Source organism: Carcharodon carcharias, chromosome 32 (assembly GCF_017639515.1).
Source record: "Carcharodon carcharias isolate sCarCar2 chromosome 32, sCarCar2.pri, whole genome shotgun sequence".
Classification (NCBI taxonomy): Eukaryota; Metazoa; Chordata; class Chondrichthyes; order Lamniformes; family Lamnidae; genus Carcharodon; species Carcharodon carcharias.
Genome location: NC_054498.1, coordinates 14,838,491 through 14,862,671, shown reverse-complemented (window position 1 = coordinate 14,862,671; position 24,181 = coordinate 14,838,491). Strand labels below are relative to the sequence as shown.

At 44.6% G+C, this 24,181-nt stretch overlaps 1 protein-coding gene across 1 annotated transcript in view; it reads right to left on the bottom strand.

Annotated features, from left to right (window-relative positions):
• Positions 1-24,181, bottom strand: part of loxl1 (lysyl oxidase-like 1) — an 83,766-nt gene that overhangs the window by 33,935 nt on the left and 25,650 nt on the right. The window contains exons 2-3 of the mRNA XM_041178467.1: positions 21,190-21,298; positions 8,687-8,824 (exon numbers count right to left, since the gene is read on the bottom strand). Coding sequence (XP_041034401.1) covers positions 8,687-8,824; positions 21,190-21,298 — 247 coding nt within the window. The remainder of the gene's footprint in view (positions 1-8,686; positions 8,825-21,189; positions 21,299-24,181) is intronic.

Here is a 24,181-nt window from a genome sequence, read left to right as displayed (position 1 = left end):
TGCCGCTGGTTCTGCTACAATAGGCAGTTTAATTATGGCAAAATACTACACGAAGGTGGTTGAGGAAGCCAGAAATTTCTTTTGGAAGCATCTTACGTTCAGACCTTGCTCGTGCATCCATTTCCTCCTCCAGATACCGCACTGGTTAGAATCTCTGATCAAGGACTGAGCTGGCTTCAGCTCAAATTTGCAGCACATAGAAGCTCACCACAAACAAGCAATGGATTGCTCAGGATTTAAATACATACCCACCATCCACTGGAGGGTGAACAGAGTAAGAAAGGTAGGCACAAGCCGGCATGACTGCTTGTGTGGATTTATAGAAGCTTCTGTTCCAGTAAAGTCACTTAAGGAGCTTAGTGAAATGGTTGCACGTCCAATTCTACTTCCTGGTGATACATTCAAAAGCTTGGATTTTGGAAATCCTTAATTTATCATTTGTCTCTGTTATCATTTGATGCACAAGAATCACAACGTTTCAGGACCTTCAGGACCTCATGTTTTGCTCTGCATTTTCATTGAGAACTCACATTTGAAATGGAAATATCGGTGTAAGCGACAACAGCCAATTGGAGAAGTATTGCTGAAAGAAGAGACTTTTTTCGTTGAAGCTTTTCATCTTGCACTCATCAGAGCAATTGTCAGGGGGGACAACATATTTATACTGTATGGGAAGAGAATGCTGATTGGTTGCCAAATGGAATCTGATTGGCACTGGTGTTGCCATGGAGAATGCACTAGTGGATGGTGACTGATAGTTAACTGCCAAGCATTATTTGAAATTTAAACCAGACAGCTTGACTCTGATTGGTCAAGGCATTGCCCTGGGGGATGCACCAGTGAATGGTTGTCACTTACTTTCTTTAGCTGAAACAGGCGCACTGTGTATACATGTTCTTTCTGTCTGTAAAGAAGGGGGCACTGTGTATTAGTATATATAGATTCCAGTACACACAAATGCACCATACTGCAAGCTCAACTAACAATCTTAAGTTGGTTGTTAGCATAACTCTTAGCACACTGAGGATTATTTTCAGCATTTTCAGACTTTTTTCAGCTATACTCAAGTTCTGTACTACCAAACAACTGATTGGAGAAGTGTTCATCCAATTGAAGGATTGTAACAAGAATTCTGGGTTTCCAGACTCTCCACTAAATTCAACCATAGATTCCAAGCACAATATTACATGTTGTACCACCCTCCTAGAATGCGAGAAGCATTTTGTCTCTATTCAGCTGATTTGATGGACAACCAGTTCCCAAAAAATCAACATGCTCACACACCAGTCACAACTCTGTCCGTCACCTTTGCAGTCCTCCTCTTGTTATTGCTGCCAAGATCCCTTATTTTTCCCACCCTGTTTGCCATTATTTCCTGATGTCTTGTAAATGATTTCCTGCCTCATGTCAACAATGGAACATCCAGGAACCACTTATGTCCTTCTCTGAAACTGACAGTGTACAAGACAAATCTATGTGACCTGCAGCTCTCTGGACAGACTGAGGTGAACCAAATACAGTTTTAAATTGGAAGCCCGTGGCATTTCTAGTAAGATCTCTGGAGATTCCACGACTCAGTCCCAAATGACGGTCACATGAGCCAGCTCTGTAGTTCAATAGTTCAGGTAATCCTTTTGTCAGGACTTAAGAATTAGTTACATGGGTAACTCAGTCAACATAGGCACAGTGAAATACTTTAGATAAACAGCTCTATCTTTTTTCCTTCCTGCAACAACCAGGAACCAATCTCACAATATTCAGGCATCTACCCGAGGATTTAAAATTGACCCAAGCAGCCATAAGTATATTTAGTGGTGGCTCAGGGGTAGCACTTTCATCTCCGACTCACAAGGTCCTGGGTTCAAGACTCACTCCAGGCCTTGAGTGCAAAAATCAAGGCTGACACTCCAGTGCAGTACTACAGTGTCAGAGGTGCCAGCTCTCGAAGGAGACATTAGCCTGTGGCTCTGCCTGCTTGTGTGGGTGGATATAAAAGATCTCAAAGATGAGCAGGGGAGACATCCCCAATGTCCTGGCCAACATTTATCCCTCAATAAACATCACAAAAAACAGACTACTGGTTATTATCACATTGCTGTTTGTGGGAAACTGCAAATTGGCTACACTTCAAAAAAATGTATTTCATCCAATGGTCATGAAGGGTGTTATATAAATGCGAGTCCTTCTTTTTCTGAAACTATACTTATTCAAATTGTAAGAATTCAATTTCAGTTGAACTGAATACCCACAGGACTGGGTAGAGCACCAGTTTTACACCCCACCCAATATTACTTCGGCTGAAACATGAATATTAGTTAAAATAGTGATCTACAGGGACCAAATTACAGAAAAAGTTCAAAATAAATTGCTATTTCTGTTATCTGATATGTCAGCGAATAAATGTAGGCTCTGGTTTCCCATTTTGATGTTTGAATAATTATGTTGCCAACCCAATTCGATCCTCTTCTTTTCACCAGCTAACAATTCAGTTACAGGAATTTCTCTTGCTTTTTTCAGTCGCTGTCATGATACTTGAGCAGAAAGGAAAAGCATTGCCGTGGACTTGCACAAACTTGAAGATCATTTATCCACGCTGGTACAGTCAGGCCTTTGTAGTCACAAACTTCGGACTTGTTTGTTAGGAATATTTCACATAGTTTACAAGCTTGCTGTTGTGCAACTATGACCAGCCGGCAAATCTCCAGCCAAGAGGGAAAAAACTTGTTAATATGATTAACGGCTGATAGACACTGTTTCTTCGAAAACCAAAAAGAAGCAGGACATAACATTGAAAAACGTGTGACACAGATTTAGCCCATTGTGATTGTACTGGCTGAAAAAGAGCTAACCAGCTTAAAGTGACCTTCTAGCTCCTGATCCAGGGCCAAAGTTCTCTCTAATTTCCCTATGCTGTGCACAGTCCCTTTAAGATTGCTTTACAGCTGCACATCTTAAAGGAGCCACTTCTGGTATGCCTCCTGCGTGGTAAGCTCTGGACTGCTGCGCAGCCAATGCACATGTGCAGCTTAGGGGAAAAGTTTTCCGTAGGTTAGCACCTCAAGAGCATATCCAAGTATTTTTCAAATGTGTTGGGAGTTTCTACTTCTGCCATCCTTTTAAGTAGTGAGTTCCAGACCCACAACATCCTCGGTTAAAGTAAAAGAAGTACTCAACTCCTCTCTAATACTTTTACCAATCACTTTAAATCTATACACCCTGGTTATTGGCCTCTCTGCTAATAGGAATAGATCCTTCCTGTCTATTCTGTCTAGGCTCCTCATAATTTTCTATTAAGTCTCCCCTCAGTCTCCTCTGTTCCAATGAAAACAAAGCCAGCCGATCCAACCTATTCTCACAGTTCAAATTCTCCATCCTTGTAAATCCCCTCTGTGTCCTCCCCATTGCAATCACATCCCTCCAATAATAATGACGAGAACAGTACGTATATGTTAGCTGCAGTTTAACTGGTGTTTTAAGTGCTTTAGTTGTGTCAGCATCACAAACTAATATCCCTGTTCCTCCAACATTTATATGGGTAGCGCTAGCTACACCAGACATGACCTACTGAGGTGGCGGTCCTGATAATGAAAACCTATAATTGGAAATAATCCAAAGATGGGTTTTGAAGGTTTCAAGTGATGGGGCTGTAACTGTTTCCTTTGTCAATTTGTTCCAGCGTGGGATTGCTCTTGGGAACAAAGATTGTTGATACACTGCCTTAGAAACTAATGGTATTCGCAGTTCATGTGGATGGCTACCTCATGCTTTGTCTTGCCGGAGGGCACCAAATACATGAAAATCTCTGCTAAGCAGTTGTAGTAATCATAGTTCTGAAAAAAATTCTGTAACTTTAAGAATAACCCTGTGTTGTAAGATCACATGAGTGTAAACCAACGAGTTAGCAGTGTGGGGAACCTCTAGGAGAGTGTTCTTCTTTAGTTACAGAGTTTGATGCACACATGTAGCTGCTGCTGCTGTCTTGTAAATAAAGATCAATGTTTCCACCAAGAAAAGCTGCCTGGAAAATCTACTCTACAACAGCGGCATGCTCCGGGAATGAGAGGGGCCAGTTCATCAAATATGCCGGTTAACTGAGATGTGAGGTGAATTCTCACGTGAATCGGGTGAGCAGCACCGAGGGGAGATGGCGCTGCAGAGCAGTGGGACGCTGGAACCAGAGCGAACTCGGGCCACCAATAACTACTACCAGTGAGTTTGACAGCTCCAATCAAAAGACAGACCCAATCCCAGAATTCCAGTTAACAGAGAATTCAGTTGGTAAAGTACCGGATAGCAGAAATTTTACTGTACTTGTTTCTGTCAATTCCCACCTTCCCATTCCTAGCATAACCTCCCTGCCAGAAACCTCAGCAAATGAAGTATGCCTTAGTGACCACCTCCTGCAACCTTCTAGAGTCTGGGGTACGCACTCCAAGGTCCCTTTGTTCCTTCACACTGCTCAGAATCCGATGATTTAATTTATATTTCCTTGCCTTGTTTGTCCTCCCCAAATGCAATAGCTCACACTTCTTGGGATTGAATTCCATTTTCACCTTTTCTGCCCAAGTGATCAGCCCACGGATATCTCCCAGCAAGCCACAGCTTTCTTTCTCAGTAACATTAGTGAGCACAAGCTGGTAATAACTGGAAGTCACCTCTCAAAATGAACCGTTAAGCACAGGCAACCTGCTGGGTAATCATTAAGAAAGATGCATTCATATCTGTCAAATTTTTGTCTGGGTTTAAGTGGAATAATGGCGAGAGGTTGCTTACAAAATCAAAGAACAGTACGGTTATTCCTAGAAATAACCACATTTGGTGATAAATATGGAAGAAGTTTGTACTATGGATCACTGCTGATCAGGCTAGAATTACAGCTCCCTAAAATCATTTTCTATCAATCTCCCAAGAAAGGAGAAGTCTATTAGGCCTGAATTTTCATGGAGATGTGTAAGCCCTGCCCACATTTCTGATAGATGCCACTTTCACCAAGAAAGGAAAGGTGAGGCGTGACTCACATACACAGGAAACCCAAACTCAGCACTAAATTCAAATGGCCTTCCTGAGTTCAAATAGACCCCATTTTCACTCTAACAGGTGCATTAACCCACAGTGTGGGAATCACAAATTGTTAGGCATAAATGCTCTTGAAGAGCAAATGGGGCCCTGTAAAACTGTCATGGTAAGCAATTATATAAATCTCCAGTCCTTTAAAAATAATAAAAACAGTCTACCTGTGTCAGAGAAAGTTGAAAAAACTCTCTTCCAGCAGTTGCACTAGCTGTTTATTGACATTTCCCCATGAGCTATCATTATGAATGCTGGGCTGCTTTCCACAAGCTTTAATATCTCAGCAGAGGGTCCTTACTTCACAGTTTGATTAGCAGGTTAAAGAGGTTATGTAATGATCAGCTGTCATTAATGTGGGGTTATGAATAGAAGTTTTATTTTTATTTGGGATTAAGCACTTGAGGAGATTTAAAAGTTTTAAATAGCATTTCAAGAACGCAAGTGTTTAATATAGTGAACGCTCTAATAAATATTTAGATCTTCACTTTATTTCATCTCCTGAGGTCTGCTTATGGTGGATACTGGGTGAGTTGGCATGGCAAGTGGGGCAGCATGAGTTGGCATTAAGTTGGAATGAGGGCACGGAAAGTGGGCAGGATGGGTGGTGAGGTGTGAGGGGTGAAGGCTAGGCAGCCTAAATTTTAAACAAAACAACTGGGTCAACATTCTAGAGAACCAAGGTGGGCCTTTTAAACATCTCATCGTGGCACTCAGCAGCCCTGTGGTGGCCTCAGGGCTGCATCCAGGGCAGCAGGTCCGACTCTAACCTGCATCCACCACCACCAGCTCCCCCAGAGCGAAGATGGCGCCATTTGGGGGACTCTCTCCCAAGGCGGTTTGCTGTGAGTCAAGGAATTTCCCGATCATGCTACCCAACTCAGGGGCGAATATCCAGGCTTTAGTCTGGGTTTAATTTGAATCTGAATCCCAGGGGTGAAAGAATTTTTTTTTTAAATATTCGTTCATGAGGATATGGGCATCAGTGGCTAGGCCCAGCATTTACTGCCCATTCCTAACTGTCCTTGTTCAGAGAGCATTTAAGAGTCAATCCACAATGCTCCAACAACGTTATTTCCAACGATTTAAGGGAAAGGGCGAGGCCGGAAGCATTTTCTTTAAACAGGTTAAACAACCCACCCTTAAAGCCTCGGAATCTTTCAACTCACCAGCATGCAGGTTTAACTTAGCAAGGTCAAGATAAAGCAGGCTGGATCAAGTCCCACTTCATGTTCACAGCAGCGCAGACCAGTTACTGCATCTGGATGTAATTGAGCTGCTGGCATAATGAACTCAAAGGCCTGTCCCACTTTGACAACTTAGAGGCAAATCCAGGGTTGGCCTCAATGTACCAATGATGTAATTGTGTCAAACTTTAGTAGTCTGGCACTCCATTGGTTGAATAATTGGTCTTGGGAGGGCAAGCAGAGGCCAAGTTTCCATATGACCCTTACTTCTAGGATTGTTAATCGTTCCCTCTGCCTTTTGAATGGCTTTAAGTAAAATGTTTAAGTTTAAAAAAAGCTATATATATATATATATATATTTACACTAAGCAGGCAGACTTGGACAGTCATGCTAGGCAGGTAGTATTGCATCAGTTGTCCATTATACACTCCTCCCCATATTTAGTTCTAGTAACTTCAACAGAACAGAGCACCAAGCAGGTTGTATAACAGGCGGGTCCAGCCAACACCATCTATTCACTGATGGCAAGTTTGTACCCCAACATACTGCAGGTCGAATCACAACTCATTCAACACCCAGTTCCTAGAAAGTGAAAAGGGAACTTCACCAGTTTCTTTGATGCAGCTAAGATTGTACAACAGGAGGTGCAGAACCCTACACAGCACAAGTGAAAATCTGTTCTTATTCAAGGGTTGGCTGCATGATGAACAATATTTCTCCTCTGATTTCTATTCTCTGCTGCCCTCACCACCTGTTCCATAGACAGGCCAGTCCACGTTCTGATGTTATCCATCCCTGCCATCTTAGGTCTTCCTTGTGCACGTTTTCCAGGTGTTTTGCCTTGCATCACCTTTTTCCAAACACTCCCCCCTCCTGTTCACATCAAGTGTCCAAAATATGTCAGCTTCCTGGATCTCACTGCCTCAAACAAGCTCCTCTTCACACCAGCTTTCTCGAGCACCCACTCGTTTATCTACTTGGTGACCATGACACGTATAATATCTGTCCGAGGCCTTTCATCTCAAATGTTCATATTCGAGCCTCCTCACTCTTCCTGATGGTCCACTTTTCACAGCCGTACATTGTCACAAGTGCTGTACAGAGGAATATTTAAGCAAACTGAGTGCCATGGCTGGGCGATTTTGATTAGTAAATGTTTAAATAACCAGCACCAGATCAAAAGCTTAAGGAATTAATGCCGATTAATAAGCATTGCAATCAATCTTGTAACGAGTCCTGTTTTAGTAATGGGTGGTAGAGTGCTGAGCTATTCAAATATTTACAAAAGGAATACCAATTTAATGCTATATCAAGTCATTAGATAATAGCACATCATCTGATCTAAAGATGAAAATCTGTGTCTGATCTTAAAGGATGCTATAGAATCAATTGTATGCCATCTTACATTAGGTTATCTCTAAAAATGTGCAGCATTTGAAAATTAATTAATATCTTTGTACTAAAGATGATATTTACATAGGTGACGGGAAGGAGGTGATGATTGGATAGATACACCTTTTGATTTCTTGACACACTTAATTCAAGGCCAAAAGCACAATTAACACACTAAAATATTTGCAATCACCGCTCTTTACAGCTGAGCTGACCCCAATTTTGATTCTCCTCTCTTAATAAGAAGGTTTATGAAACAGGGCAGTAAAGGATTAATTCATTTTATTTCTATTAATGTTCAGATGGTACTGCTCAAATGGAGTCTAGTGCCAAGTACAGTCTCTCATTACCAGTTTTCCTGCTCCTTTTTTTTAAACTATTCAAGAACGGTCCTTCATCTGTGTAGGGGTCAAGGGAAAAAGAGAAGTACAGATTATTGTACACAAGAGTAGAAATGTGGGCCTTAATACTGACTAGCCATTCACTTCATTTATATAATTAAACAAGCAGATTCAATGTTGTTTTATACTATCTCACAATGATTTACCCAAAATGTGAAGGCTTTGAAAGACTGACATAGATTCATTACTTGACACAAACCTGCTAGATACAACTTCAAGCATACCCTAGGGTGCAATATTTAAGCACTGCATGTAAATAGAATGTGAAATGGAAACCAATAGGCAGTGAATCTGAAACAAACACAATCAGAAAAAAAATCCTCAATAAATATTAATGACTGCTAGTTAACTATGAAAGACACATCAATTGCCCTTATTTATTCCATTTTACAGTCGCCATCTTAACCTTTTCACTTGACATTTTAAATGAGCTGTAATCTTTCCAACAAAGTTCTCAAATCATTTTCATCATACAGCAATAATAACTGACGTGTAGGCGTAATTTTATCTTAATTGAATCCCTGGGCTAACAGTGCTTACATAGGTTTTGTGCAAATGAAGATTCTAATTTTCCCCTTTATTGCAAAGGGTTATTCAAATCCCGACACCCCCGCACAATGTCATTCCGGTGGACTTACTGGTGACAGCTGTGCCATTCCCAAGTGTGCCGAGGTCTGTTCGGGAGGAAGTCAGCGACCCCTTGGTTCTTTACTCTCTGAGGAAACCGCAGCAGGACCCTGATGTCATAATCTGTGGCCTCAGAAGTATACGCAGAGCTGAAGGAGACAAGAGAAAGCTTGGTCTGAGCCTGTGCTAAGAGAATACACCACAAAGCTGTCAAAGAATTTTGCACGGATGTAATTCATAAACTAAAGAATCTGACAGGCAGGGTGGGAGGGAACTTGTATGTTAAGCAGACAATATGCATTTTTCACCATTTAAAGATGTTGGGAAAATCTCTAAATTAATAGAATTTTCTGCATTAAAACAGTGACTACACCTTTAAAGTACTTCATTGACTGTAAAACATTCTGGGATGTCCTCAGTCATGAACAGTGCTATATCTCTTTCTTTTAATAAAACTTGCATTTGTATAGCTCTTTTCATGACCATTGGACATCTCAAAGTGCTTTATACCCCATGAAATACTTTTGGGGTGTAGTCCCGTTGTGAAATGTGACAGACAACTTGCCTACAGCAAACTCCCACAAACAGCAGTGTGATAAAGACTGGATAATCATTTTTGTGATGTTGATTGAGGGGTAAATGTTGGCCAGGGCACCAGGGAGAAGTCTTCTGCTCATCTTTAAAATAGTGCCACAGGGATCTTACACAACCACCCGAGTAGGCATAATGGTTTAACATCACATCTGAAAGATGGCGCTTCTGCCAGTGCAGCCCTCCCTCAGTGCTGCACTGGAACATCAGCCTTGATTTTTATGACCAAGCTCTGGAGTGGGACTTGAACCCGGAACCTTGTGACTAGGGGCGAGAATGCTATCAACTAAGCCACAGCTGAACTAATAAAAACAATACATTTAAAATTAACATTTAAATTAATGTTACCTGATGTGTGTATCATTTTCTATTTTGTTAACGTTCATATTCAGGTGCTCAAGGTAGCCGTAGTCCACAATGGACCACATGCATTTCTCTCCTTTAGAGAGAGGAAATTGGTTACATATAGCTGGAGGGGCACCACTCTGCAAGCATGGGACAAAGCAAGGAAGCAGGCCTCCATGAATTACCACAGCCAGTACAAGGGTTGAACCTACGCTATTGGCATCATTCTGCATCACACTCTAGCCAACTGAGCTAACCAACTCTCCAACAATGCAATATTCCCTCAGTACTACATGGATCTGTCCATCTCTAAGAAAACAAGAAATAGGAGCAGTAGACCATGTGGCCTGTAGAATCTGCTCCGCCTTTCTGATCTTGGCTTCAACACCACTTCAACTGCCCATTCCCCATATCCCTCAATTCCTTGAGACATCAAAAGCCTGTTTATAAGTTTATAAATATATTTGATGTATTCAATGATGGAACACTCACAAACCTTCTAGGGTCGAGAATTCAAAAGATTCACAACCTTTTGAGTGAAGTAATTTCTCCTCAGCTCAGTCCTAAACGAACAGCCCCTTATCCTGAGACTGCGCCCCTATGTTCTAGATTCCCCAAGCAGCATAAGCAATCTCGCACCATCTGTGTTACATGTTCAGGTCCTGGAGTAAGTCTTAAACTTCCAACTCTCTGACTCAGAGACTGCTACCATTGAGACAAACCAGTAAAATATGTCACAACAAAAACAAAAATACCTGGAAAAACTCAGCAGGTCTTTCAGCATCTGCGTTGAGGGATACAGGTGACGTTTCGAGTCCGTATGACCCTTCATCAGAACTAAGACATATAGAAGTGAGATGAAATATAAGCTGGTAGAAGGGGGTGGGACAGGAGAGCTCGATAGGGGGCCAGTGATAGGTGGAGGCCAAGAAGAGACTGCCAAAGATGTCACAGACAAAACTACAAAGGGGTGTTGACGGTGGTGATATTATCTAAAGGATGTGCTAATGGGGACATTAAGGGAAGCATGCTAGTGGCAGATGGCCCTAGTGCGGGTGGGGTAGGGGAAAGGGATTGAAATGGGCTAAAAGGTGGAGATGAACCAATAAATCAAAGTAAATTTTTTAAAAATTTACCCACACTAGGGCCATCTGCCACTAGTTTGCTTCCCTTAATGTCCCCATTAGCACATCCTTTAGATAATATCACCACCATCAACACCCCTTTGTCTTTTGTCTATGACATCATTGGCAGTTTCTTCTTGGCCTCCAACTATCACTGGCCTCCTATCGAGCTCTACCTGTCCCACCCCTTCTACCAGCTTATATTTCATCTCATTTCTATATGTCTTAGTTCTGATGAAGGGTCATACGGACTCGAAACGTCACCTGTATCCCTCTCCGCAGATGCTGTCAGACCTGCTGAGCTTTTCCAGGTATTTTTGTTTTTGGTCTAGATTTCCAGCATCCGCAGTATTTTGCTTTTATCTTAGTAAAATATGCTCTTCTGAATCTGCTATCCTTTTTTAGGACACAGAGACAAGAGAAGTCCATTAAGTCTCTCTTCTGCCACTCAATTAGATCTTGCATGATCTTAAATCTAGCTACTAACTATAATTTCATATCCCTGAACTAGAAAAAAATCTTTCAATCTCAGCTCTGAAATTTCCAACTGATTCCCAACCTCAACAACTTTTTGAGGGAGGGAGGGAGTTCCAGGTTTCCACTGTATGAAGAAGTGCTTCCTGACATCATCCATGAACTTTAATTTTAAGGTTATGCCCTATTGTTCCCCAGCACAAGTAATAGTTTCTCCCTACCTATCCGATGAAATTCTTTTAAAATTTAAAAAAAAAATAGCTTGACTCTTTTACCTTTCATGCTCAGGGCAATAGAGGAACGGGCGTATCTGAATAAGTCCCAGGGCTGTAGTCGACTCTGCTCCTTTGCGAAGCCAGAGGTCCTGCTGGCCCAGCCGGAGAGCTCCTGTACCCAGGGTTACAAATGGTGGCCAATGGTGGATTCAACAGATTCGATGGTGGTGAAGTCAGAAAAGCTATGACCTTTGGGGGCAATAACTGGCACTTGCCAGGCGGAGGATCCTCTGGGAAAAGGGTTCATGCTCCCTTCCAACATGTGAGGAAGGGCAACGGGAGCTCACCTCATATCTCCCCATCCCCTGGTTAAATATGGTCGGTGCAAACAACTCTTAACAATCCAACAGCGTGAATGGGGCTGGCGCCTCTCATGTCAACACGTTGCTCAGTACAGGCACCCGTGAACTGCAGGTGGACCAAAGAGGTTGCTCCTGCACTGTTGCAATGAGCTGAATTTTACACCAGCTAACCCCTGCCCCTCCACCCCCCCGCCCCCCACCAGCCGATGTAGTTGAAGGTGGGGAGTGGCGGGGGGGACATAAAATAAACTGGGTGGCCAGCCTGTCACCTTCCTGCCCCCCGACACAGGGATCACAAAAGTGGCATCAATCAGAAAACTAAACAGGCAATTGAAATACAATATTCCATGCTGGAGTGGACCTGCCCCCATATTACGGGGGAACAGTTAAAGCATCAAGCAGCCTGCCCACTCTTAGCCCCCATGAGGTGTTTAAATACACATTTAACAACCACTTAAGGGCCCCATTCCACCTCTGCTGCTATTTTTTCATTCTGTGGGGGAGGAAGGCAAGGAGCCTAGCAGCTTTGACTGTGAGAGCTGCTTTTGAGCAGGAAGGAGGTTACCTTCTTTGGGGGAACCCCTATGCTCATCCAGGGCACCCTCCTCAAGATGGTGCCTACCCTTCATGCCTTGCCCCCAGTCTCTCTAACACAACTCCCCACTCACCGGGGTCTCACAGCCGTGCCCTCTCCAAACCAGCTCATCTCATGTTTCCCCTTTCTCCTAGTTAAATATGGTCAGTTACCTAAAGTCTGGTATCCTTCGTGGAGCCTGGTTGCAGTCCCAACAGTGGCCACTACTGCCCCTGGCGCTAGTGGGACTACAGAGGTACCAGCCAATTAAGTTAGCCGGCAGCTCTCTGGGGCTGGAATTTCTCCCTAAAAGGGAGCTCTTAACTCATTAAGGCCCCCCTCAGTCCCCCACTCAGCACAATATTGCTGAGGGGCAGTGGGGTTTTGGATCAGCAAGGCATCTTTAGGTTGGGTAATCAGTCCTCCATGAAATCTACCCTTATGATTGTAAAGTTTGGAAGACCAAGGTCACCTATGCCACTCAGATGACAACTCAAGGGAAATATTCCATAGCACATTTTGAAAAAGTGCAGGTGAGTCCCTCCCTGCCTGGTGTTTTGACCATTATTTATCCCTCATCCAATCATAAGAACAGATGAAAGCAAAAATACTACAGATGCTGGAAATCTGAAACAAAAACAGAAAATGCTGGAAAAACTCAGCAGGTCTGACAGCATCTGTGGAGAGAGAAACAGAGTTAACATTTCGAGTCCGTACGACTCTTCTTTAGAGCTGCTGAATAAAAACAGACTATCTGGTCGTTATTATATTGTCATTAGTGATTACATTTCAAAAGCAATTCACTGGCTGTAAAACACATTGGGGCATAGAGAGGTCATGAAAGGTCCTCTATAAATGCAAGTCTGCCTTTCAATGCAAAAGCATCTGTGCCCCAACATTCAACTGCAGCTGAATAACGAACATGGTGGCAGAGTGATAATGTCACTGGACAAGTAATCCTGAGACCTGGGCTAATGCTTGGGGGACATGGGTTCAAATCCCACCATAGCAGCTGGTGCAATTTAAATTCAATTGATAAATCCAGAATCAAAAACTAGTCTTAGTAATGGTGAGCATGAAACTAAAAGTATCTCACCTACATGTGTGGTCAACTCTTAACTGCCTCAGTTCAAGGGCAAATAAATGTTGGCCTTGCCAGTGACATCCCATGACAGAATATTGTTTGCAGTGCAATGCAGCAAGTTGGAAGGGTAGACTTGTCATGCTGTTCCCTGTCTAAGATCTCAAAATGGTTTTCTCTGACAGGAGCATTGTAAGTAGCAACATGTTAAAGTGGCTCTGCTGCCATCATTTGCCCCTCAAGAGGGATTTAGTCCAATGCCTCCACTCCTGGGTGACAGGCGGTGGTAAATACAAACTTTAGTTGAATGGAAGCAGCAAATCGGAAAAGGCAGAATAGACATCAGTGAAAACAAAGCCTGGGTGAAGAGAAAAAGCAGGTTGACAGGAAGGATGCAGACCGCACACTCAGGATGTGGAAAGCCCTCTTTAATGCCATTTCTTCCTTTAATTCCTGAGCTACAACTCCTGGTGCTGCCAATCAACCTCATGTAATTAGCATAAAGGCAAAATACTGGGGATGCTGGAAATCTGAAACAAAAACAAAAAGTACGCTGGAAAAAGTCAGTGGGTCTGACAGCATCTGTGGAAAGTCAGAGTTAACGTTTCGAGTCCGTATGACTCTTTCTCAGCTCTGAAGAAGAGTCATACCGACACAAAACGTTAACTCTGCCTTTCTCTCCACAGATGCTGTCAGATCCGCTGAGTTTTTCCAGCGTTTTTTGTTTTTGTTTCATGCAATTAGCAGCAGGACGAGATCTAATTCTAAAGCAAAATTTCAAGCAATTTACGTGTAATTTATTCAATTTCCAATCGACAGAAATGTATCGGCACTCTGATATTGTCAATAGGTCAAAATCCTGCAGCTCTCTACCCAACAGCACTGTGGGAATACTGCCACCACATAGACTGCAGCCATGAACACCATCTCCTCAAGGGCACTTAGAGACAGGGAAGCCAATGTGGCCAGTGCCACATCCCACAAATGAATAACAGAGGCCAGATTCCTTTTGAATTTCAGGTCTGTAACTTTCCAAATTTTTGCTCCTTTTAAAACCCAGAGTTCAAATTTGCCCACAGGGCCATTTTTGGTTGATGTTCTACGCTTGAAGTAGGTTAATTCAGGAGAAAGTTGTAATATCATATGTGCGGAATGTTAATTAAATCCCAAGCCAGATGGTGAGGTATGAAACTAGATACAAATCCTTTTGTTGATAGTTGGTTTATTTACAGAACGCAGCATTCCATATGTCTGCCTCCTACGCACTAACACCCAGTGCCCCAGAAGTCTTTCTTTATAGGATCTTTTACACCCACCCATGAGGGCAGACAGATCTCACCTAAAAGGCGTAACCTCTGCCAGTTCAGTGCTCCAAGTATCAGCCTGGATTTTGTGCTTAAATCTCTGGAGTAAGCCTTGAGCTCACAACCTCCTGACTCAAATGGTATTGTACCCCCCATGGAGCCACAGCTGTGTAGCCTAGTCTTTCTTTCTTTTTGAGCATAACTAATTAACAACCCCTTAAAGGGGCTTTGTAACAAAGCTCAAAAACTTTAAGGGAAAACTTATCAAATTAAGTTGAAATATCAGCCCCTGTTGTGCCCACCGTTTGCATACGGTGAACACCACGTGCTCCCTCTGCAGAAACATGGTCATTAACTAGTGACCCGCCCTTTAAAGAGGCACCAACAAAAAGCAACACTTTAAAGAGGTGTGGCTATGGGTACCCGCATGGGCCCCAGCTATGCCTGTCTCTTTATGGGGTATGTGAAACATTCCTTGTTACAGTCCTACTCTGGCCCCCTTCCACAACTCTTTCTCCGGTACATCGATGATTACTTCGGTGCCGCTTCATGCTCTCGTCGGGACTTGGAAAAATTTATTAATTTTGCTTCCAATCTCCACCCCTCCATCATTTTCACGTGGTCCATCTCTGACACTTCCCTTCCCTTCCTTGACCTCTCTGTCTCAATCTCTGGTCTGTCCACCAATATCCATTACAAACCCACCGACTCCCACAGCTACCTTGACTACAGCTCCTCACACCCCGCTTCCTGTAAGGACTCCATCCCATTCTCTCAGTTCCTTCGCCTCCGTCGCATCTGTTCCGATGGTGCTACCTTCAAAATCAGTTCCTCTGACATGTCCTCCTTCTTTCTTAACCGAGGTTTTCCACCCACGGTCGTTGACAGGGCCCTCAACCATGTCCAGCCCATCTCCCGCGCATCCGCCCTCACGCCTTCTCCTCCCTCCCAGAAACATGATAGGGTCCCCCTTGTCCTCACTTATCACCCCACCAGCCTCCGCATTCAAAGGATCATCCTCCACCATTTCCGCCAACTCCAGCATGATGCCACCACCAAACACATCTTCCCTTCACCCCCCCTATCGGCATTCCGTAGGGATCGCTCCCTCCGGGACACCCTGGTCCACTCCTCCATCACTCCCTACTCCTCAACTCCCTCCTATGGCACCACCCCATGCCCGTGCAAAAAATGCAATACCTGCCCCTTCACTTCCACTCTCCTCACCGTCCAAGGACCCAAACACTCCTTTCAAGTGAGGCAGCATTTCACTTGCATTTCCCCCAACTTAGTCCACTGCATTTGTTGCTCCCAATGTGGTCTCCTCTACATTGGAGAGACCAAACGTAAACTGGGCGACCGCTTTGCAGAACACCTGCGTTCTGTCCGCAAGAATGACCCAAACCTCCCTGTCGCTTGCCATTTTAACACTCCACCCTGCTCTCTTGCCCACATGTCTGTCCTTGGCTTGCTGCATTGTTCCAGTGAAGCTCAACGCAAACTGGAGGAACAACACCTCATCTTCCGACTAGGGACTTTACAGCCTTCCGGACTGAATATTGAATTCAACAACTTTAGGTCGTGAGCTCCCTTCCCCATCCCTATCCCCTTTCTGTTTCCCCCTTCCTTTTCTTTTTTTTCCAATAAATTATATAGATTTTCCTTTTCCCACCTATTTCCATTTAAAAAATATATATATTTATTTATTTATTTTATTTTTGTTTTTTTACATCTTTTATGCTCTCCCCATCCCCACTGGAGCTATACCTTGAGTGCCCTACCATCCATTCTTAATTAGCACATTCGTTTAGATAATATCACCAACTTTAACACCTATGTGTTCTTTTGTATTATTGTTGTTGACATCTTTTGATGATCTGCTTCTATCACTGCTTGTTTGTCCCTACAACCACACCCCCACTCCACCTCTCTCTCTCTCTCTCTCTCCGCCCCCCACACACACACCTTAAACCAGCTTATATTTCAACTCTTTCTTGGACTCGAATTCAAGTTCTGTCGAAGGGTCATGAGGACTCGAAACGTCAACTCTTTTCTTCTCCGTCGATGCTGCCAGACCTGCTGAGTTTTTCCAGGTAATTCTGTTTTTGTTTTTGTTTTCGATTTCCAGCATCCACAGTTTTTTTGTTTTTAACTTTAAAGGAGTGTCTCTTTAGACACTTTTGCTTAAAACAAATAAACTAATTAACTGAAGAACCACTCCTTAAAGGGGCACTGTAACAAAAGACAAAATGTTAAAGGAAACTTATCTAATTAAATTAAAATAACATTCCCAGGACTGATGATGTACCCTATCCCCAGCGGCGCTCACCAGCCACAGAAGGCCTCAAACATACCAGCAGATACTGCGTGCTCCCTCTCCAAGGACATGGTCTTTCTTTATTCTCTTTTGAATATACCAATAATATAGAATAATTAACAACTTAAAAGTTGAATTTAAATTCCACCAGCTGCCATGGTGGGATTTGAACCTATGTCCCCAGAGCATTAACCTGGACCTCTGAATTACTAGCCCAGTGACATTACCACTATGCCACCATCTCGCCTAGTTGTTGTTTATAGTTTCTTTTCAAGGAAACCAATAATCAAAAATAAACTTACGAGAGGGGATGATGGCCCCTAGTGGGGCACTGTAACAAAAAAAACCAAAATCTCAAAAGGAAACTTACAAAAAATCCAATCAAAATATCGATCTCAGGGGTGATGGTGCACCCCAGCCCCCACAGCATCCACCAGTCATGAAGGCCTGAAGTGTACTGCGTGCTCCCTCTCCAAGGACACGGTCTTTCTTTATACTCTTTGAGCATACTGATAAAGTAATATTGCTAGAGCAATAGCCTGGGCCTCTGAATTACTCATCAAGTGAAATTACCACTGTGCCACCATCTCCCCTAGTTCTTCTTTATATATTTTTAATATATATAAGGTTCCTCCCTAGGGAGGGGAGTGGGGGGGAGAAAGTTAAGTCCTTCTTTACACTCTTGATCTTGGGGTTACAAGCCCAGTACCATAACCACTTGGCTATTTAGGCCAAGCCGGTAAGAAGGTGTAACTCTTTCAAGTTAAAACCAATAAAACCAAATTAACAAAATTGGGATAAATCAGGCACAGCCCCTAATTCAGGTCAGCTGTAAAACCAAGAACAAAGTTTAAAGGAACCTTACAAACTTTAAATCAAAATGTGATTAAAGGGGTCAACAAAACACCCCAGTCCCCGCGGTGCCCACCGGGCACGGAAGGCCTCGAGAGTGCCAGCAGACACTGCGTGCTCCCTCTCCAGGGACATCCGGCCGCGAACGTAGCCACGGAAGAGGGATAAACAATCGGGCGGGACTCCCCCGTCGATCGCCCGCTGCCTGGACCTGTTAATGGCCAACTTGGCCAGGCCCAGGAGCAGGTTCACGAGGAGGTCCTCCTCCTTCCCGACCCCCTTCCGCACCGGGTGCCCATAGATCAGGAGCGTGGGGCTGAAGTGCAAACAAAACATCAGTAAAAGGTTTTTCAAGTAACTAAAAAGGGAGTGCAGCCTACCACACCCTATATATGGATGGTCCACGGACTCCACAAGACCGCAAAAAGGGCATGTGTCCTGAGAGTTCTTGAACCTATGCATTCTCCTATTATAGGGGACTGCTGCGTGCAACACCCTCCAACCCAGGTCCCCGATAGAAAGGGGGAGGACACCTCCGTAGAGGGCCTCCCATCGGGGGCCTCCGCCGCCAGACGGCAACAAGGCACGCCAGGGCATGTCCAGGCGGCGGACAAGGGTGAGAAAATGGAAGGTGTGCAGCAGCAGTCCGTACAAAAAGCTCCTCCGCGCCATGCCAAATGGCACAGAGGGCATGTCCCCGAGGCGGCTCATATTGCGGGGCACCAGCACCCGAGGGAGGGTTCGGGGCTTGGGGCCAATGTGGAATTCTGTCCGAACAGGGGAACGTTCAGACGGAAGACCACCGCGCACCTGGGCCACCTCAAGACCCAAAATAACATCGGGTCCGAGCACGACCGTTCTCAGGTCTTGGATGGCATCAGCTGCGACCTGGACACTCACAGACGCGCGACGCGCCAACTCCTGCGGGAGCATCCAGCCCAGTCCTCCACCACCCAGCACGTCCCCGATCCTGGTCACCCCTGCAGCCACAGCCCTCCTCTCCGCCAACCACTGAAAAGGACAAAGGGGCGGATTCCTGAGCAGCGGCTCTCTGAAGTCCTTCTTTATATGTGCTCAAGGTACTTAATTTATCAATGCCCTTCACCTGTACATCCTCAACCTTAATAATACAATTAAAAGACTATTAACAGGGATGCCTGGAAAGGATTGCATTCAAACTGACCATTCAGTTCTCTAATATTATTAGGTCTACCAGGGGATATTGCATGCACCCACTGACCTGCTAGCTTAGTTTTCTAACTTTTTAAAAAATTAATTCATAGGATGTGGGCTTTGCTGGCTGGACCAGCATTTATTGCCCATCCCTAGTTGCCCTTGAGAAGGTGGTGGTGAGCTGCCTTCTTGAACCGCTGCAGTCCATGTGGTGTAGGTACACCCACAGTGCTGTTAGGGAGGGAGTTCCAGGATTTTGACCCAGCGACAGTGAAGGAACAGTGATATGTTTCCAAGTCAGGATGGTGAGTGGCTTGGAGGGCAACTTCCAGGTGGCGGTGTTCCCATCTATCCACCCTTGTCCTTCTAGATGGTAGTGGTCGTGGGTTTGCAAGGTGCTGTCCAAAGACCCTTGGTGAATTCCTGCAGTGCATCTTGTAGATGGTACACACTGCTGCTACAGTGTGTCGGTGGTGGAGGGGGTGAATGTTTGTGGACGGGGTGCCAATCAAGCCGGACTGCTTTGTCCTGGATAGTGTCAAGCTTTTTGAGTGTTGTGGGAGCTGCACTCATCTGGTAACCACAAGGGATAATTTCAGGCCTTTTTTGTTCGCCTGTTGCATTTGGGCAGCATTGCTTAATAATAATTGCTTGTACTATTTTGTCCCAGCCATGGCTCAGTGGGGTAGCGCTCTCACCTCTGAGTTACAAGTTTCAAGAATCAAGTCCCATTCCAGGGCTTGAGCAGAAAAATCAAGGCCGACGCTCCAGTGCAGTACCGGGGGCGTGCTGCAGTGCCCGAGGTGCCATGTTTCGGATTAAACTCGGACCCCATCTGCCTGCTTGGGCGGATGGAAAGACCCCATGGCATCATTTCAAATTTTCAAACCCAGTGTCCTGGCCAATATTTATCCCTCAATCAACATACAAAAATACACTGTCTGGTCATAAACACATTGCTGGTTTGTGGGAGCTTGCTGCGTGCAAATTGGCTGTCATGTTTCCTACATTACAACAGTGGCAGTAGCCCATTGGCTGTAAAGCACGTTGAGACATCCAGCGCTTATCAGTGCAAGTTCTTTTTAACTATTTAAAGGGACAGGCTTGGTAGAATCGAAACTGCTCAATAAACTGAGTGAGATTCCACTCGATAACTAGCTTTTGTCCCACTTCCAACTTGACTGGAGAGCAGGAATTTGTTTGCCAAGAAGTAAGGACAAAACTCCACTCCACCGCAGACTCTGCGGCCAGGATTTTCCATTCGGCGTGTGGGGGCGGGCCCAACACGCCGGAGCGTAAAATTACGCGCGATGATATCGGGCGTGCGTCCCAACGTCATCGCGCTGTCTCGTTTGGCAGAGTCGGCTGCCGATGACTGAAAGGCCTATTGAGGCCATTAATGACTCAATTCCTTTCAAGTTAACACTTCCCGTCTAACCTTACGGTGGGCAGGGGCAGGCGAAAGGGCCAAGCGGCCTTTACGTTTTTGAGGAAACCTCATCCACGAGCGGGATGAGGTTTCCCGAAAGCTTTTTACAAATTAAACAAAAACTTTTTCTGAAAAATAAAAAGCATGCCCCATCTCAGGTGATACCGTCACATGAGGGGACGCGTTTCACGGAATTTTTTTATCGCATTTATTTATTTTATTTCAAAAGCGCTTCAATCTCCCTGAGGCACGGAGCCGCCTCAGGGAGACTGAAGCGCTCTCTCGCACGCATGCGCGAACACGCTGGACCCAACTCTCTCTCCTCCCCCCCCTGCCCGCACAGGTAGCGCTCAACGCTACCGCTCGCGTATTACACTAGGCGGGCCTTCATTGGCCCGTCCACGTAAAATGGAGGCGCCGAGCCGATCGCGGGTGGCAGTCAGCTCCGGGGCCACGACTACCCACTCCCTCCGAGCCCACCCGGTGTAGGAAAAATTCAGGCCTTCTGTCTTTAACCAAAAGAGTTTGATCAAAATCCAGGAGCTGGGGGCAAAAGACTGTGACTGAGACTTTTTCTGTACTAACTGCCTTTGGGAAAAATCTTCTGAATCCTTCAAGAAGCAAATAAAAACCTGCAAGGTAGGCGAAACGGGTCTGGAATGTGGCTACATACCTCGCCAGACACTTCTCCTCTGCTGCACACCGTAAGGAATACAAGTGGGACCTCTGCACGTAGGTGGAGGCTTGGACATAATATGGGTCTGGCACCAAGTCAGGCAAACCTAAATGAAAAATGGAGGGGGACAAAAAGAAGAGAAAACGGTCATGAGTATCTGAACAAATTTAACTCCAAGAATCACACGTGTGGGTTTGCATTGGAGGCCAACAGAGCAGGTTTTCAACCTGGGGTCCCCCCCCACCCCCAGCCTATAGGAGATCACAGTGTCCAATTTCTGTCTTCGCAAGATGTTATTTGTTTCCTTTTCTACAATAAATGCTTTCTCTATACATCAGTGCACAGTTACCCTCTCAGGTAGCTAGAATGGGCTTTCTGAAGGCAGGAAAGGGAGGTTTTGAAGAATACGCCAATATTGACACACAGTTTCAAGACTGTGCCAAAGTATATGTGAGAGGAGGTCCCTAGGATTGTGCCAATATATGCTAGAAGGGGTGAATCCTCAAGAATGTGCCAATATATACAAAAGGGGTCCAGGGCAATGTGCCAATATATGCAGAGTTTCCCCAGGAATATGCCAAAACTTGCAGGGTCGAACCCAGGAATATGCCAACATATGTCAAAATTTATATTGGAGAAGCTCCTCCAAAACCAATAGCAAAATGTGAAAATGGCTGTCTGGGACAGTGATTTACTGTTGCAATGTCAAAATAAATAGCTTATTTCTATAACCTGCAAGAACAAACAAAATACTGAAACAATGCAGGTTCTAGCAAAAGAATCACTTCGGTTAACTTCTCATTACCTGTACACTTCAATCACCTTCACCCTGCCGCCAGGATTAATATTTAAGAACCACCTTCTCTCCCGTCTCATGTCGAGATATCTCATGACTGGGTCACCCTTGAATTGTTAATATCTTACATCATCCCAAAGTTACAGTCAATCTAATCATGTTATCCAAATGATCCTCATCCATTGTGGAGCAAGAGCTGAATATAAAAGATAACTAGGCTCAATTTATAGATAAGCTTTGATTTAAGCCTGCTCTTTTAAATACCATCATATAATATCAAGGCGGGGGGAGAGTGCGGTGAGGGGAGTTTGCAGATCAGAGGCCTGAACTAATGTTCCTTAGACATTAATTCAAATCCCACCAAAGCAGCTGAGGGAATTCAAATCCAATTCATGAATAAATCTGACAAAAAATGCTAATCTCATTAATAATCATGAAGCAGATTGTCGATAAAAACCCATCTGCTTCCCCGATGTCCTTCAGTGCAGGAAATCTGCCGTCCTTAGCTGGTCTGAGCTACGTATGACTCCAGGCCCACAGCAAAGAGATTTTAACTGCAACCCCCCCACCTCTGGAATGGCCTAGTCTGCCACTTGGCGGTAGGCAGCTCACCAGCACCAACTCAAGGGCAATTAGGGATGAGCAATAAATGCTGGCCGTGCCAGAAATGTTCCCATTCCAAGGGCAAATAGACAAAACAAAAAACAACCCCCAAATGCAGCCATCAAAAAGAAAGCATTGACTGCATTGCCCCAGGTTGTTGGTTGCTGGGAACAGCTGTCAAAGTATGCCGCCTTTGTGGGCAAGCACCCATTTGGTCTGTAGGCCAGCTGGAGGCTCAGTTAGTCAGTTCTTCCCTGTTTGGATACCATTATTACTAAAATAGTTTGTCTAACATGTACAGCACAGAAATAGGCCATTTAGCCCAATAGGTTCATGCTCCACACAATGCTCCTCCCCTCCCTCTTCATTTCACCCTATCAGCATCTCCTTCTGTTCCCTTTTCTCCTTTCTGTGCGTATCTCGCTTCCCCTTAAATGCATTTACATGATTCACCTCAGCTGTTCCATGCGGTAGGAAGTTGCACATTCTAACCACTCTCCGGGTGACAGGATTGCTTCTGAATTCCATATCGAATAACTCGGTTAGTGTCGCCAACCCTCCCGGAATGGCCACGAGTCTCCTGGAATGACCACGAGTCTCCTGGAATGGCCACAAGTCTCCCGGAATCGGCATCAATCTCCTGGTGGCCAAGGAAAGCCTTCCGGGAGATTTTTTTAAAAAAATATCCCATGAACGTCATTGAGTGAGTTGAGTCCATTTGGCCCACAATCATCATCACCCCCAGAACCAGGGAGGAGAGTTCCACAGCACTGGCTGGGAAATGTAGTCTCCCTCTCCCTGCGTGGTGGAGAGCAGACTGCAATTCCCAGAGGACACTGCAACCACAGGTGGGCGGGGCCAGATGGGGTGGGGGTGGGGCTCCAGTGACATGACTTGTCAAGTGAAGCAGCAGAAGTTGGGGTAAAGAGGGAGAGTAATGTCTACATATGACTGTGACAGAGGGTAAGTAGCTGCTCAGTTGAGATTGAAATGTTATTGTCGCTGAGATTCCCAGTATCTCTCCCCGCCTCCCCAATTATTGTGCATGGGCAGCAGTGAGAGTTGGGGGAGGGGGCAGGATTTGTATTTTCTCCATTCGTACAGCCAAGTCAAATCTAGAACCCGCTCGTGCCATGCCACCGGCTAACCATGGCATCACGTCTGCCAACGCCTCCAGGAATTAACAGCCAGGGTTGGTAATCCTACTCCTGGTAAATATCTTATATTTATTTATCTAGTTTTGGTTTCCCCACCACGGGAACACCTTCGCTACATCCAATTTTTCAAAGATTGCTACAGACTCAATTTGAACTTCAGGCTTTGATGAAAGACACAGAAAATATGAATAAAAACAAGCATATTTTCCAATGAAGGCCAGCATGATTGTTCTTCATGGTCATCTTTACTGCTAGGAGCAAACTCTGGTTAACTTCTTCACCTTCTCATTCTGTCTCAGCCCTCACTAAATCCAGCAACACAACAGTGCAGTAACATCTATGGAGTCAAGGGTACAGGCGGAAAATCACAGCTGGGCTACTTTTTAAATACAATTAAAAAAGGATAATCTTACATATTCCCAAACATCAGATC